This window comes from Cavia porcellus, unplaced genomic scaffold, assembly GCF_034190915.1.
Source record: "Cavia porcellus strain 051 isolate PalLab524CR breed Dunkin Hartley unplaced genomic scaffold, mCavPor4.1 scaffold_6, whole genome shotgun sequence".
Classification (NCBI taxonomy): domain Eukaryota; kingdom Metazoa; phylum Chordata; class Mammalia; order Rodentia; family Caviidae; genus Cavia; species Cavia porcellus.
Window position 1 is genome coordinate 27,071,303 of NW_026947489.1, and position 13,919 is coordinate 27,085,221.

The 13,919-nt window shown below is 47.0% G+C and overlaps 2 protein-coding genes across 12 annotated transcripts in view; one reads left to right on the forward strand and one right to left on the reverse strand.

Moving 5' to 3' along the window:
- Positions 1–4,652: 4,652 nt before the first annotated feature.
- Positions 4,653–10,510, reverse strand: LOC100725326 (creatine kinase U-type, mitochondrial). 2 transcript variants are annotated; one of them, XM_003475725.5, is made up of 10 exons: positions 10,398–10,510; positions 9,336–9,567; positions 8,570–8,768; positions 8,268–8,363; positions 7,686–7,907; positions 7,469–7,554; positions 7,247–7,370; positions 5,379–5,513; positions 5,109–5,234; positions 4,653–4,893 (listed from the first exon to the last, which is right to left on the reverse strand). In XM_003475725.5, exons 2-10 carry the CDS (start codon positions 9,482–9,484, stop codon positions 4,777–4,779), a joined length of 1,254 nt encoding a protein of 417 aa, XP_003475773.1. In that variant the 5' UTR covers positions 9,485–9,567; positions 10,398–10,510; the 3' UTR covers positions 4,653–4,776. The 2 variants fall into 2 exon arrangements, with proteins under 2 accessions (XP_003475773.1, XP_063106225.1); XM_063250155.1 differs by having other exon boundaries at positions 9,336–9,502; positions 10,398–10,487.
- Positions 10,511–13,742: 3,232 nt separating this feature from the next.
- Positions 13,743–13,919, forward strand: part of Ppip5k1 (diphosphoinositol pentakisphosphate kinase 1) — a 37,995-nt gene continuing 37,818 nt past the window's right edge. For 9 of the 10 annotated variants that reach the window (XR_010047997.1, XM_063250162.1, XM_063250158.1 and 6 more), the window contains exon 1: positions 13,743–13,875. The gene's annotated coding sequence lies outside the window, so the exon portion shown is untranslated. The remainder of the gene's footprint in view (positions 13,876–13,919) is intronic. The other variant, XM_063250164.1, reaches the window with a different exon arrangement.

Below are 13,919 nucleotides of genomic sequence, written 5' to 3' on the forward strand. Positions count from 1 at the left end.
GCTGGGTGCTCTGTCAGTTCAGCACCACCCTCTTGGTCTTTGCCTCCAGCCAACGCAGAATCTCTGCAATGCTATAGAATCGCAATGGTCTGGATGAGGTGAAAGATCCTGGACCATATGTCAGAAAACCCAAGCTTCTCATAAGAACTTTTTAATTAATGTGGAGCTGGGGATATAGCTCAGCAGCACAGTGACTTCTTTGCAAATGCAAAATCCTGAGTTTGATTCCTGACACCAAAAAAAATTTTTGTAATAACAGTTAGGGTCACGAGAAGTGATTCTCATTCTGTTAGCCATCAACTGTGCAGAGTTTGTGTCTCCAGATACTGAAGAATGGATTTGAGAGCAAAGGAGGTTAAGAGCAGGAAAAGTTTATTGAGAAAAATCTGTTGAATGACAGGAGGGTCATTCTGTTGAATTCAAGAGTATTTTATGCAGCAAGATTGCAACTTGGATAACTATGGGTCAAACTACCTGTAGGATTACAAGTGTAGTTGAGTAGCTAATATGGATTTAATCGGGGAGTGAGGCATATAGCAAGAGTGTACTGCCTGCATCATTACCTTAGCTTACCTGTAACTTCTAACGTAGAAAGAACGAAGGCACTGCTAGAAAGGAATGGTGGTATGAGTCTGCTGCAATATCTGATCTCACTGGACCGGACAGTGCTAGTTACTGTATAATCTCAAGCTGTGTTTAACTCTAAAGAGGCTTGTAGCCCTGACCATCACATTTTCACCTTGAGGACTCTCTTTACAATTTGCCTCCAATCACAACTTTGATGTGTCTCATCTTCCATATTGACTTCCTCAGGGGCCTGATCCTGCTCTATTAATTTCTATCTAACTTAGCAGTCAGTAATAAGAGTGTTGGGGGCTTTGAGATCATTAGATCAGGTAGGATTGTTATTTCTTTTCAGGAAGACTTGAAATATGTCACTCTTGTTTGTTCTTTTCCTTCAAGCAAATGGTGATAATCAGCCCAGGACTATTTATTTAATATCCACTCCAGTACAGGGTCACAGGCCTTGGTCTTGTATTACATCTTGTCTGGGGCATGTGGAATCTTGAGTTTCCTTCTCAACTTGGCTTAGTTTCAGCTGAGTGCTCCTGTTGTCCAGTTGCCAGAATTGGACCTGTTAGTGAACAGCCTGTCCATGCATTATGTTGGTAGTGTAGCCGGTGCAAAGAGCTTCAGAGCAGCTGCTGGCACTCCACCAGGCTTCCCTGGCCAAGAGGGCACCATAAAACCAGGTAAGAGTGCACCCTGCCAAACTCAGTGTTTGCCCCTCAGTGTTCTCTGCCTGTCCTCCTGGCCCAGCCTCCTTCTTGCTGTGAAACAGGTTCCTATCTAGATCTGCCTTTGGGATTCTGTTCCTTGATAATCCATTTTATGCCTCTTATCTATACCATTTGCAGTCCAAGAAATCCATGGATTCCACTTCTTAGTATTTCTAAGTCTCGGTCTTTCTGACTCTCAGTCTTTTTCAGTTTTCTGCCTGCTCCTATCATTTACTGTTTAAGAAAATGTACAGAGGCAGTGACTATCCTAGGTTATTAACTAGGGGGCAGCAGGGAGGGGAAGTCAAGGGCTCGGTGTCCTGGTACTCTGAGTCAGAAGTGCGTTATACATTGATGCTCTTCTCTAGGCTTCAAATAAGACCTTGATCTCAGAGAAAATGCTGAACACAATGGATCCCTGGGTCAGATTTCTGGGTATAGACAGAACACAACAGACTCCCTACCAACCGTGCTGCCCATCTCATAGGGATTCTGTCTACGATAGACCTTTGCCACAGAGGGATGGTAGCTGTGGCAGGAGCCTGTTGTTGAATATAGATATTTGGGAACTTCAGGTTCTAACTTATCCTATACCCAGCATCTTAACCACCATCATCGGTGGCAGCCCATCCACATGTTTAATGTCTGCTGGACCCCCGAGTCCCCACTCCTACCATGTCCCTTTCTTTAAAGTTCTTTCAGTTTCCCAGTACATGAAACCAGAGCTGCGGAGCTTGAAAGTTGGATGCCCGGTGTTCACTCTGAATATTGAGGCTGTTTCTTTGCTCTCCAGAGTGAAGTAAAAAACAGGAAGGGAGTAAATGCATAAAGGGGAAGAGTAAGCGGGTTCTGGCGATCTCAGGCCAAGGAGGGTAAAAGAAGTTCAGTTTGGATCTGGGGAAAACTACTAAACACAGGCAGGATGTACAACTGTAGTGGCTGCAGCTGGCCCTGACCCTGACTAGGTCTCCCTTCTGCCCTTTATTTCTTATGTAGGAGGCTCTGGGATCAGAGGCCCTGAAGCATCTTCTAGAAAAGCAGCAAAATGGAGCACAGCAGGGTCAGACAGCTGTGGGTATGTGGGATTTACGGGCGGAGCTTGCTCCCAAAAAAGCAACTCTGACAGCTGGAATCGTAGGGCCTATTCCTGATAATTTTCCAGGTGAAGCTACGCAAATACTCATATGTCCTTCGGGATGTACAGGAGAGAGTGTCAAATAATGCAATTTGAAGTCTGAACTCTCTGGACTTTTACAAAATTTTTGCATCTGGACTGATCTTTGAGGTATCTTCTAGTTCTAGGGTTCTGTAATCCTGGGAGTTTATAAACCATTAAGGTTTTCATCTAGGATTTCATTTTACCCTTCTCTTATTAGCGGACTCAGGTCTAGCTTGGCATGGAACTCTGTTGGGAAGATCCCTAGAAAGAGGAAGCCTAGAAAGAGGCTCAAGGCTGAATTCTAATTCAGCTCTGCCAGGAAACATCAGGGCAACCTTCTGTCTTTCATCTATGAAATAAATGAGGGTCTTCTCCTCCCTAGTCGCTTATTGTTCTAATACCCTCTGAGCCCTGTAAATCTGGCATTTGATCCGGCCTGCTTGTCCTGTTCCATCACAGTTTGGGAGGGTCATTCCATCTACAGAAACCTCTCTGGACATATTTTTATTTATTTATGTATTTATTTAGTATTGGCTGGTTTCAAACTTGCAGCGATCCTCCTACCTCAGGCTCCCCAGTGCTGGGATTACAAAGAGTGAGCCACCATGGCTGGCTTATTGTCTTTCTGAGACAGGGTCTCTCTATGCAATTCAGGCTGGCCTTGAGCTCACTTTGTAGCCCAGGCTGGTCTCAAACTTAAAAGGATTCTCCTGCCTCAGCCTCCCAAGTGCTGAGATTACAAGCATGTGTCACCATACCCTGCTTCTCTGGACATATTTTAATACCACTCAAACCCCCTAGGCTTCCTTTCTCCCTTCATAGCATGTACCAACTTGTGCAGACAAACAAGGGATACCTGACTGCCTATAGTTCTACAAGCCCAAGTCCTGAATTAGCTGCAAATAACAGGAAGCAATCCTTCAAGTCTGAATTCTTCCTTTCTTCCTACTCTTTCATAGCCAAGCAATCTCTGGTCAGCCTCTGTCTTCAGTGCTGAGGGATGGCTGGAGGTTCTGGCTTACTTCCTTGGTTATCTTTTGCCTAGTCATTAACTGTGGGCCTGAGACTGACACTGAAATTGGCACAAGAGCAGGTGGGGAGGCTGGCTGTCTTGTACTTGCGAAAGTAGAAGTCTGAGGAAGTATTTAAGTAAGGGGCTGGAGACACATTAGGGAAGGTCTGTGGTAGGATACTTGGGGAGCATGGAAGAGACACTGTAGGTCTGAAGAGGAGGGACTGGGCCAGCCTATGACATTTCTTCCTTTAACAGCTGCAAGGCAGATCTAGGATCTGACTTTTATTTATTTATTCTTTTGTCTTTTTGAGACAGGGTTTCACTATGCAGTTCGGGCTGACCTCGAACTCACAGTGATCCTCCTTTGCTGGGATTACAGACATGTGCCACCTTGCCCAGTGGATCTCACCTCTCTTAACCATTTTTTTTGTTACCCTGGCCCCTAAATTTGCAAGCTTTGACGGCCTGGGGTCTGGGAAGACCACAGATACACTCATTCCTGTCTCTGCCTCCAGGTAGTGTTGAGCCCCACCCAGCTATGTCATCTCACCAGAGTTTAGCCTATCTGTCACTTCTGAGTAAATGGCCTAACTCCTGAGCAGTAATAAGCTGTTGCAGGGGCTCGGCATGAAGGGAGAGTCCAGAAGGTCAGAGTGAGTTTCCAACTGCACAGCCTGACTCTGGCTCCTGACCCAGAATCTAAGCCCTAATTTGGTGCTGTCTGGGTCTTAGAACCCGGCCCCCAAGGAAAGTCCCTCAAGTGAAGGGGCTTGCAAGTGGAGAGCTAGTCTCCAAGTATCAGTGGATCGTGGGGAGCAAAATTGTGATGTTTCTTCTAGCTTTTGCCTTGTTGTAGGTAGAAACTCAGCGACCAGGACTTCTAGAACTGGCCACAACTGTGCTAGGCCCAAGCACTAACCATCAGCTTTCCTAATCATGTGCTGTGAGCCTGTCTTTATAGTGCAGGGAAACTGCTGTGGAGAGAAATCTTACATCATAATGAATAAAGTACATCCTAAATATTCTCAGGAAGCTGGTGAAGAATATGCATAAATTCTAATTCCACCCACCTGAGAACCAGCCTTCCTGGTATGCTGTTTCTAGAGTCTCCTTCCATCATAAAAAAAAACCCACTGCTTCTTTTCATTTCCTGGAGGCTGCTCCTCCTAAACCAACCAATAGAAACAACACAGACAGCTGGAGCATAGCAAGGAGTCTTTACTAGAATGGGGGGAGGGGACAAGCCCAGGGCAAGTAGAATCATCTACCACTAAATGGGCAGAAGTCCTGGGGATCTTGATTCACCTGCTGTAGATGGGGAGTTAATGTTTGTTGTGGATAAGAGGTGCAGGGATGCGGATATCCTGGCCTTTCTCCAGACGCCGCTCACAGTCAATCAGATAGTTCACTCCATCGATGACCAGTTGTACCAGCTCCACCTGAAGGACACTAAGCCTTGATCTCTGATTTCCACAATCTGTTTCTTTTTTTAGCATCGACCGACTCTCCTGCTCTGGTAATTCATTTTCAGTTGCTTCCCCACCCAATCTGAATCTTATTTTAGATTCTATTACAGTCTTGCTGCTCACTCACTGTCACTTCTCAATTCCTGTAGACCTATATCTCTCCATACCCTCACTCCTTAGTACCTCACCTCTGACTTGCCCAGCCGATCCAGGTTGGAGATGTCAAAGACACTGCCTGTGGCAGCAGTGTCCACTCCTCCAGTACCACGTTTTTGGAGTCTCAGGTTCTCCAGGATCTTTGGGAATCGGTTATCCTAGACACAGGGATTGTAGGCAGGGTCAAGAGACAGAATTTTCCTACCTGCTCGAATAATGTATCTGGCTCTTTCGAAGTGTCCACTCCTTTTCCCTCCCCATTCATACACTTACACCCCTCTCTAACCCCAGAGTTCCTTTACTTTGCTTAGCAGGGGTAGTTTGATGTGCACTCCTGCCCGAAGTCCAGTGCCCAGGTTGGACGGACAGGTCAAGATGTATCCCAAACGCTCATTCCACATGAACTCCCAGCCACGCTCCTGGATCAGCCGTTCCACCTGAAACCACAAAGGTTATTAGTGAAAAATCAAGCATTTACAGACCTCTCTGTAGTTAGACCCACAGGAATTCTAGAAATATGCCTAGAACCAGAAACCTGGGTGTGAATGATTGACATTGCTTTCCTCTTTCCCTTTCTTCAATGAGAATATCTTGTTATGGTCATGCATGCAAAGAAACTTGAGAGAATGATGCATACAGAATGATCTAGGGAAGTGAACAAAGGGGTAAGCTCAGCAGAGAAAAGACTGATTATTCAATGAGTTCTGTATGTACTGATTATGTCTGCTTTGCCAATAAGCAGAGGGTCCCTGAGGGCAGAAAATGAGGGTGTAAGCTTTGCAACAGGAAGAGGCAAGAAAAGAGCCTTCTGTTAGCTGAAGAACATGTGAGAAAGCAAAGAAATATGAAAACAGCACAAAAACCAGATGCAAAGATGTATATGTGTGAGAGAGAGCAAGCGGGGTATGGATGAATATTCTAGTTTCATTTAACCACTCCAATCAAGAAGATGATGATCAAAGCTGAAGAGACAGGAGTTCTGCCAGTGCTCTGGGCAAAAAGACCAGCACCCTACATAATAAGCAAAAGAGCCCTGTTTTTAGTTCAGAAAGAGCCATGGCATGGAGGACTCTTGCATGCTGAACAGCAAGAATAATAACACAGCCAATACTTATTCAGACTTTCTTTCTTTTCTTTTCTTTTCTTTTTCTTTCTTTCTTCCTTTCTTTCTTTCTTTCCTTCTTTCTTTCTTTTGAGACAGGGTCTTGCTGTATAGTTCAGGCTGGCCTTGAACTTAAGGTGATCCTTTTGCCTCAGCCTCCTGAGTATGAGTGCTGGGATTGCAGGAGTGCACCATTATGCTTAACCGACTGAGACATTCTGTGGATCAGTTACCTGCATTATTTCACTTAATCCCCCTAATGACTTAAAACATAGGAATTTATTATCTCAAATTTACAGATGAAGGAACTGAGGCATATAATTGAAAGAATAGTTCCCCCTATTCACTCATAGCCAGAATATGTTATCCATTGCTTGCCAAAAATAGGATAAAGTTCTTGGCTAGAACCTAAAAGAGCTCGCTTTTTTTGCAAGTCCAAAATAGAACTCTATGTATGAGCACATGCAGTGCAGTAAGAACTGGGCTTATGGCAGTTTCTCACCTAAAAGTGACAATGAACCCTCAATCCACACAGGACTAAAGGTGCAATTCAATCCCTCATCAAGAGCCATAGACTCTGAACTGGAGCCATTCCATCCTCTACCTCTCCAGTCTCTCTGTGACTCTCAGCTTAAAACCTGGACACAAAGCTTCAGCAGGAAGGTCAGCATTCAGAGTCCAGCCCTACTTTAACTCAGGCCTGGGGATGATTTTAGAGACAGGGCCACACCAATCCCTCACCTCAGACATCACTATAGGGTCAAATGTTCTCTCTGTCTGCGAGGCCCACTGCATCCCAGGGCAGTGATTCACCATCTCCGCTGTTCCTTCTCTGCATTGTCTGACAGCTGTTACTTGCTTAGGTTCCATTCTTTCTCTCTTCCTGTTCTTAGGGTAACCCTATGTCCTGGTTTTCCCAGAATAGTCTTAGTTTATACCTATTTTCCTGTGGTAATTAGTAGTGACCCTTTTTATTACCAGAGGTCTCCTGCATTGGTTGATAAATGACATAATCAGTGTGCCTAGGCTGCCCTTTGGTTTTCTGGTGCCCTAACACCCTTCTCCAACCTCTTTGAGGCCCCGGCAGAATCTTTCAAACACTCTCTTCATGTTGCCACCCTTCTCCATGGAGATGACCCTTGTGTGGTCCTCCTCGTTCACCCAGATCAAGAAGCTCTTCTCATTGTTGTGCCTGAGGAAATTAAGAGGGAAGAGAAGAATTGAAACAGAGAGGGAAAAAGTCGTTTCTTATGGCATGGAGGATAAAAGAGGTAAGGAGCAGCCTCATACCAGATTCCACGAGCATCCGGCCAGTCTCGAGCCATTCCTGCTGCTGTCAGCAATGGGGACACAGGCTTATCAAATAGGAAGTGGTCCTGGGAAAAGCAAAGCAACTGGGTTTAAGAACCATCATGGTGGTGGCCCCTGGGCCTGTCTTGCTTCAGCCTCCCCTCTGGCCCTTTATCCATCTACTCTCCCCACCGGGCTGTCTCTCCGGAACCCTCACATCAATAAGCTGCTGCTGTTCTGCCTCCGTCATCTCACTGAGCCTGTAGTAACGTCCAGCCAGGTCACCCTTCAGGCCACTCAGTGCATCCACCACGACACGTTCCACTTCTCGCCGCTCGGCCCTAGAGCAGGCTGGAGGGAGACTGAGTCCCCGGATACTTCGGCCAGTTCTGACTCTTGAGGACAATACATACCGCTCATCAAAGTAACCAGAACGGATCTGAGAGATAAGGAAAATGAATACAAGTCATAGAAACACAGAGAGTGGAAATGAGGGGCCTTGGGGAAGGAGATATCTTAGGGATTAAAGGGCTCTGTGCTGGTCTAGCAGCTCACTGGGCAAGCACTCAATTCAAAGGGCATGAAGACCCCTCCCCAAGTGTCCCACGCTACAGCATGGTCATTGTCCTCCACCCTGTCATCGCCATCTCTGTCATTTCTTAAGACAGGATTCATTCCCCACATCAGGATTAAACATTCAGCCATAAAAATGACCATGAACCAGGAAATAAGGTAAAGGCACAGGAAATACAGAATGTCCACAAGGCAACACAATCTAGAAGCCGAATATGGGGCCCACCTTACTGGCATCCAGGTCAGTGGTGTGCTTCATGGTCCGGGGATCATATCCATTGTGTCGCTCTTGAATCACAGGATCAAATAGCTCAGCAAATACCTGAAGAGGAATTAAGAGAAAGGGAAAGGTGTTTACAGAGAAGAAATTCTTCCTTGCACTTCAATTATGGATTGATTTCACTGGCTCAGAAGACTTGCATATGGATGGTCTAGTCTTGAGGGAACGTGAGTGAGAGATCTTTAAGAAGGAACAGGGATTACTGGCAAGTGACTTGGGTCAGCAGGGAAACTCTGGGGACCCCCTACCTCATAGGTCTCCTCATCTCCAGCCACCATGCCCACAGTCTTGATGAAGGGGTGGCCAGGGTTGTCCACTCCAGTCTGGATGCACTGATCTAGCGTCCAACCAGTGGGTGTGGTCTTGTCGCAGAGCCGTGCATAGACTGCTGGGGTCAGGTGACTGGCCATGCAGTTGTTGTGCTTTCGGAGGTCTGGGTACTCAGCGCTGGGGAGGGGGGTACCCAGTAACCATGGAGGGCACTGAGACCTAGACCCAGTGCTGCCAGCTGGGAGCTGTCCAATTAGCCGTGCCTGACTTTGCTCCGTGGGACGAGGGGGAATTAGAGATAGGCTTAGCCTTGATAATCTCTTTAGAGACTTTCAGAGTCTGTGCTTTCCTAACAGTTCTAGCTGCCCGTGGCTGGCTGACTCAATTCTCCCAGACACACACAGTTCTTTCCTCACAACACAACATTAAGGATGGGGGAGGGGAAAGACTAAGAATTCAGGAAATGGGAGAGAACAGCGGGAAAAGGAGGTGGAGGGTAAAAGGATAGTCCTGGGCTTTCGGATTATGGATTTGAGTAGCGGCTACAACTAGACTTCCTAGGGTCAGAGGTGGGCTTGGCGATGTCGGGTTGCAGGCCCCCAGAAATGTTCTTACTTGAGGGTGTGGGCCCATTCCCCCTTCCTAAAGTCTCCGAAGTCCAGGACCTCCGTAACAGAGCCCTTGTCTGTGGCACCGGTGCCCCTCTGCCCCCTCTCTCCGTCATACCACCCCCTCCACCCCTACCTTGGAGGATACAGTCTCCGGCGCTCGCGAGAGGCTTGCACGGAGTCCGGACGGAGCAGAAACCCAGCGACCAGAGACCCAGCTCCGGCCATAGCCAGGAGCCTGAGCCCGGGGCGGGCGGACGGCAGACGGGAGAAGACGCCAGCCATGGCTTCCCGGAGCAGGATCTGGCGCAGACAGTTACGGGAGGGAGGATGCGATCGGGCCGACGAAGGGCCGGGCTGGGCCGAGGCTGAAGCCGAGATGGGGATGAGCTGAGGCCGGAGCGGGCCCGGCCGGCGTCGCAGGCGAAGCGCAGCGCGCTAGCGGCGGGCGGGAGGAGGCCGAGCCGCAGTCCCCGGGGGTGGGGCTCCGGGGCCCCGCCCTCCGTGCCGCCGCTCGGGATGCGGGACGGGCGAGGGCGGGCGGCTCGGGCCAGGTGCCCCGAGGACCGGGGCTCGCCCCCCGCGCCGGGGCTGCGGGACCACCCGGGCCGGGCTGCCTGGATTTCAGCACCGAGCCGGGGACAGCACCTCGGGACTGTGGAACCCGAGCACCTCCCACCAGCCCCCTCGTTTTAATCCGAAACCTGATCCTTCTACTTTATGAGTGTGAAAAGGTGACTTTGCTCAGTATCTCAGCTTTCGACCTCTGCTTCTTCCCAACGGAAGAAGGCTGCAGGGAAACCGCGGAATAAACACAGAAACCAGAGGAACACGCGGAGATAGCACAGACACTGGAAAAGCACCCTCTGGCTCAAGGTCACCTTTCCTAAGAACCAGGAAGAACACCGAGGCCCCTCCCAGCCACACTTGCTTCCTAACAAAGTTGAGAAAGAATTCCCTGCAAGCAACCAGGAAATAGCACCCTATCCCACCTCTGCTATGTCCCCCCCAACTCCACTTCCCTCAGGGGTGTTGGCCCTGCTGTTTCCCACCTCCATTCTGTGGTTCCCTATCCTTGCCCTCCACTCTTCTCCCTATCCCCTACTTCACCTTTGCTCCTTTCTCTTTTCCAGCTCAGCTTTCTCTTTTCCAGCTCAGACCTCTTAGCCACTCCAGAACTCAGTACAAGCTGGCCTACCTGTTGGTTGCACTGAGTGTGGGGCTAAGGTTGAGCAGGAATTGTTAGCTTCCTCTTCCTTCTCGGCCTTCTCTTCTGTCTCTAGCACACTCCTGGGCTGGCAGGGAATATAAAGGGAGAAGGGTGTGGTGAGATGACTGGGCGTGGAAAGGAGCAGGCAGACACAGGTCTCCAGGCCCCACCTGTGTTTCCTCTCCTGGCCCCCTAATGCTGTGTAATCCAGAGTGCAAAGTGAGTGGTGTCCGAGGGCAGGGCATCAGGTCATCAGGGAATCTCAGCCTTCTTCCTGGTCCCCTTCCCTCCTATGAAGTATGTACACATTCAGATCTGAGAGGCCTTTGTTTCCACAGTGTGACTTGGGTGTGACTTGTCCTGGCAGGAGGGAGAATGAATGGATGTTTGTTATGATAATTAACTCACTAAAGACTTCTAAATAAATACACAAATATATAACATTGATGCTGGCAAAAAAGAGCAGAGGTCGAGATGTTTCTTGTGGAAGGTCAATTAAGGAGGAGTAGACATACTGTTTTAGTGCTCTCCTGCTCTGGCGGTGTACCCACAAGACAGCGAGATGCTTGGGAGCACAAGAGTCAGTACTTGGGGAAGAGAAATTCCTTTCATACTGTTCTCTGGCCTCATTGAAGACTCCTCCGCTCACCTATACCATCATTCCCTTTATGGCTCTCAGGCCTCCCTTATGACTTCTTTTCTTACCTTCTTCATTTGTGGGTATCCTTAGAGGCTATCCACCTCACTTTGGGGTTCATCATTAACTACTTCTTCCAGTAGGACAGCAAATATCAGAGAACAGGCTGAGTTCTGCAGCTGGAGTGTGGTTCCTTTGGGAGGGATGGAAAATGTTACCTGTGCTGCAGGTGCTTATTACCTAGGCTGAATAGCTATGAGTAAATAAATATAACTACGGGTACTTTGAATGATGTATATTTACCTGGATAAAAGAGGGAGATCATCTTCCAGAGCAGCAGGATTGTTATTTGACTGAGAGGGTGACAAGAACATAGGGAGTGGGACAGAGAGAATTAAGAAGAGGAAGAGAGGGGGCTGGGGATTTAGCTTAGCGGCATAAGCGCCTGCCTTGTAAAGCAGACAGTCGTGAGTTTGATCCCCAGTACCGATAAAAAGGAAAAAGACAAAAAAAAAAAAAAAAAAAAAAAGAGGAAGAGAAGTAAGACATGCAAAAGAGTAGAAAAATTATTCAAGTTTGGAGAGCAGCTGTTTGTATTGTAATAAAAGAAGCTCCTCTGAGAAGACATATGTACTTGTATTTTTTTTTTTTTCTTTTGGTTGCGCTGGAGATTGAATCCAGTGTGGAAGGTAGTTTACTTAGCTTATAAGTGAGGCAGCTGGCTAAGGAAAGGGCCTGAGGTAGTTTGGGGTGACTAGCCATATTGATAAGTATTTTATTTTATTTTATTTTTGTCTTTTTGAAACAGGGTCTCACTATGCAGTTCAAGCTGGCCTTGAGCTCACTTTGTAGCCCAGCTAGTCTCAAACTAGCAGCAATCCTTCTGCCTTAGCCTCCCAAGTACTGGGATTACAGGCATGAGCCACCACACCTAGCTAATAAGAATTTTATTATTTTATTTTTTAATTTATTTTTAAGAATTTTAAAAAGAGACGGTGAACTATGACCAAGGATGAACTTTCTCAGACAACATGGGATGCAGCCCAGACCTTACTAATCTCCTGAATCCTGAGAAAGTCAGAATGCAAAATAACCAGTTTTCCTCCCCTCTAATATCTCAGATTCCTTTAAACTCTATGTGTTGAAGAGCCAGGTTAGAAACCCGAGTTCCAATGGGTCATTTTAAGTTCACAGATCTACCTGTGATAGGTGGCCACAAAACAATTTAGCAATTCTTGTGCCCTGCTTCTCTATAATTAGCTCTGGATTGTGGGGCCATGCAGCCACCTACTGGGGACCTTCCTGGAAACCCAGGAATTATTCTTCATATTATTCCCAATAAAACTCCCCTATCCTCCTTTTTGGTTCATGACTTCATTCCTTGATGCCTGTGGAACCATGAATTTGGTTCACATAGTAATAAGGTTAGTTAAGTACCTGGAACTCCCTGTAATGATGTGTCTGAAGGGCTGGAGTGGTGGAGGATTGTATGACCATGACTTAGGGAGTCATCTCTTCTTCTTCTTGCAGATGTCCTTAGACTCATCTTTTTGGATCAGGAGGCTGGGGGTCACTACCAGAAGACATCTGGCTGAGAAAGTGGCACAGTTCCTAGGCTGCATAGAAGACACTGGGAACTTGGAACTGTCCTGACCAGGGAAGCCCAAGTAAAGCTCCAAGACTGACAATAAGAACAATGGAAACATACACAGACTTCTTTTACATAATCAGTTCCTTGCATATTAGGTTTTTAGTTCTACTATTACCGATTAGAAAAATGGAGGCTCAGTAAAATTAAGTGACTTGCCCAAAGCTGCATAGCTGTTAAAGGTGAGGCCAGGATTCAAACCTAGCTTTGAGATTCCAGCTTGTCCGGTCTTCCATGTTCACCCTTTTTCTTGGGTGCTTCATAATGAAATCTCTCTATCCTTTCTTTTAATTTTCTCATCTGCTTCTCTCTCTCTTACACGCTTTCCTTCTTTTTAGTCACCAATCTCCCAGTCAATCCTCTATACATTTTACATTTTCAGGCTATATTATTGTATGTACCTATATGTACCACATATTTTAATGAATTATAACCATTTATTAAAGTAGATACAGAATACCTTTTTACTCAGATTTTAATACTGCTTTATATGTTTTATGCCTGTGAAACAATTATTATATTATCAACCAAAAACTTCAGCTGATAACAGATTTATTTATTCACTTGTCAAACACACAGTTGAAAATCTTGGAGGGTGGGAATATATAGAAGCATATATACAATTATAGAAATTCTTATACATGTGGATGGAAGATACATTTTATTACTTTTTAGATAGTCTAGAAGGCATTCAAATGAAGATAAACAGATTCTAACTGTTGACAAAACTATTCTGATGCTTGAGGTCCATTTTATTTTTTTGTGATAAGAAAATCCGCAATTATTGATGTTGATTTTCTCATCATTATGTACCACATTTTAACCTATAAAACAAAAGGGCTGGTATGGGGCTCAAGGAGATGCAATGGCGCAAACTCTGCCTCTGCCCCCGGATCTGGCTCTCAAACCTTTATCCCGGTTGCCCTGGAAGGTTTCCATTCAAGACCAGATGCCTGGACGGAGACTGTAAAAACCCAGGCCGAGGAGCATCACGTTGCAATCCCCGTCAGCGCCGCTAGGGGCTACCCTCGTCCGCGCAGAAGCGCCGGCCAACGCAGCCTGACTCTGTTGCCGGTGCGCGCCCTCCATTGATTGGTGACACCGCAAAGAAGTCGCAGCCTGATTGGGTCGCTGTCAGGTGTCGCTGCCGGCAGGTTCGGCTGCGCGGCGGAGGGAGGCGGGTGAGTGTGGGCCGGGGGCGCGGGGGAGTGGCTGGGTTGGGGGC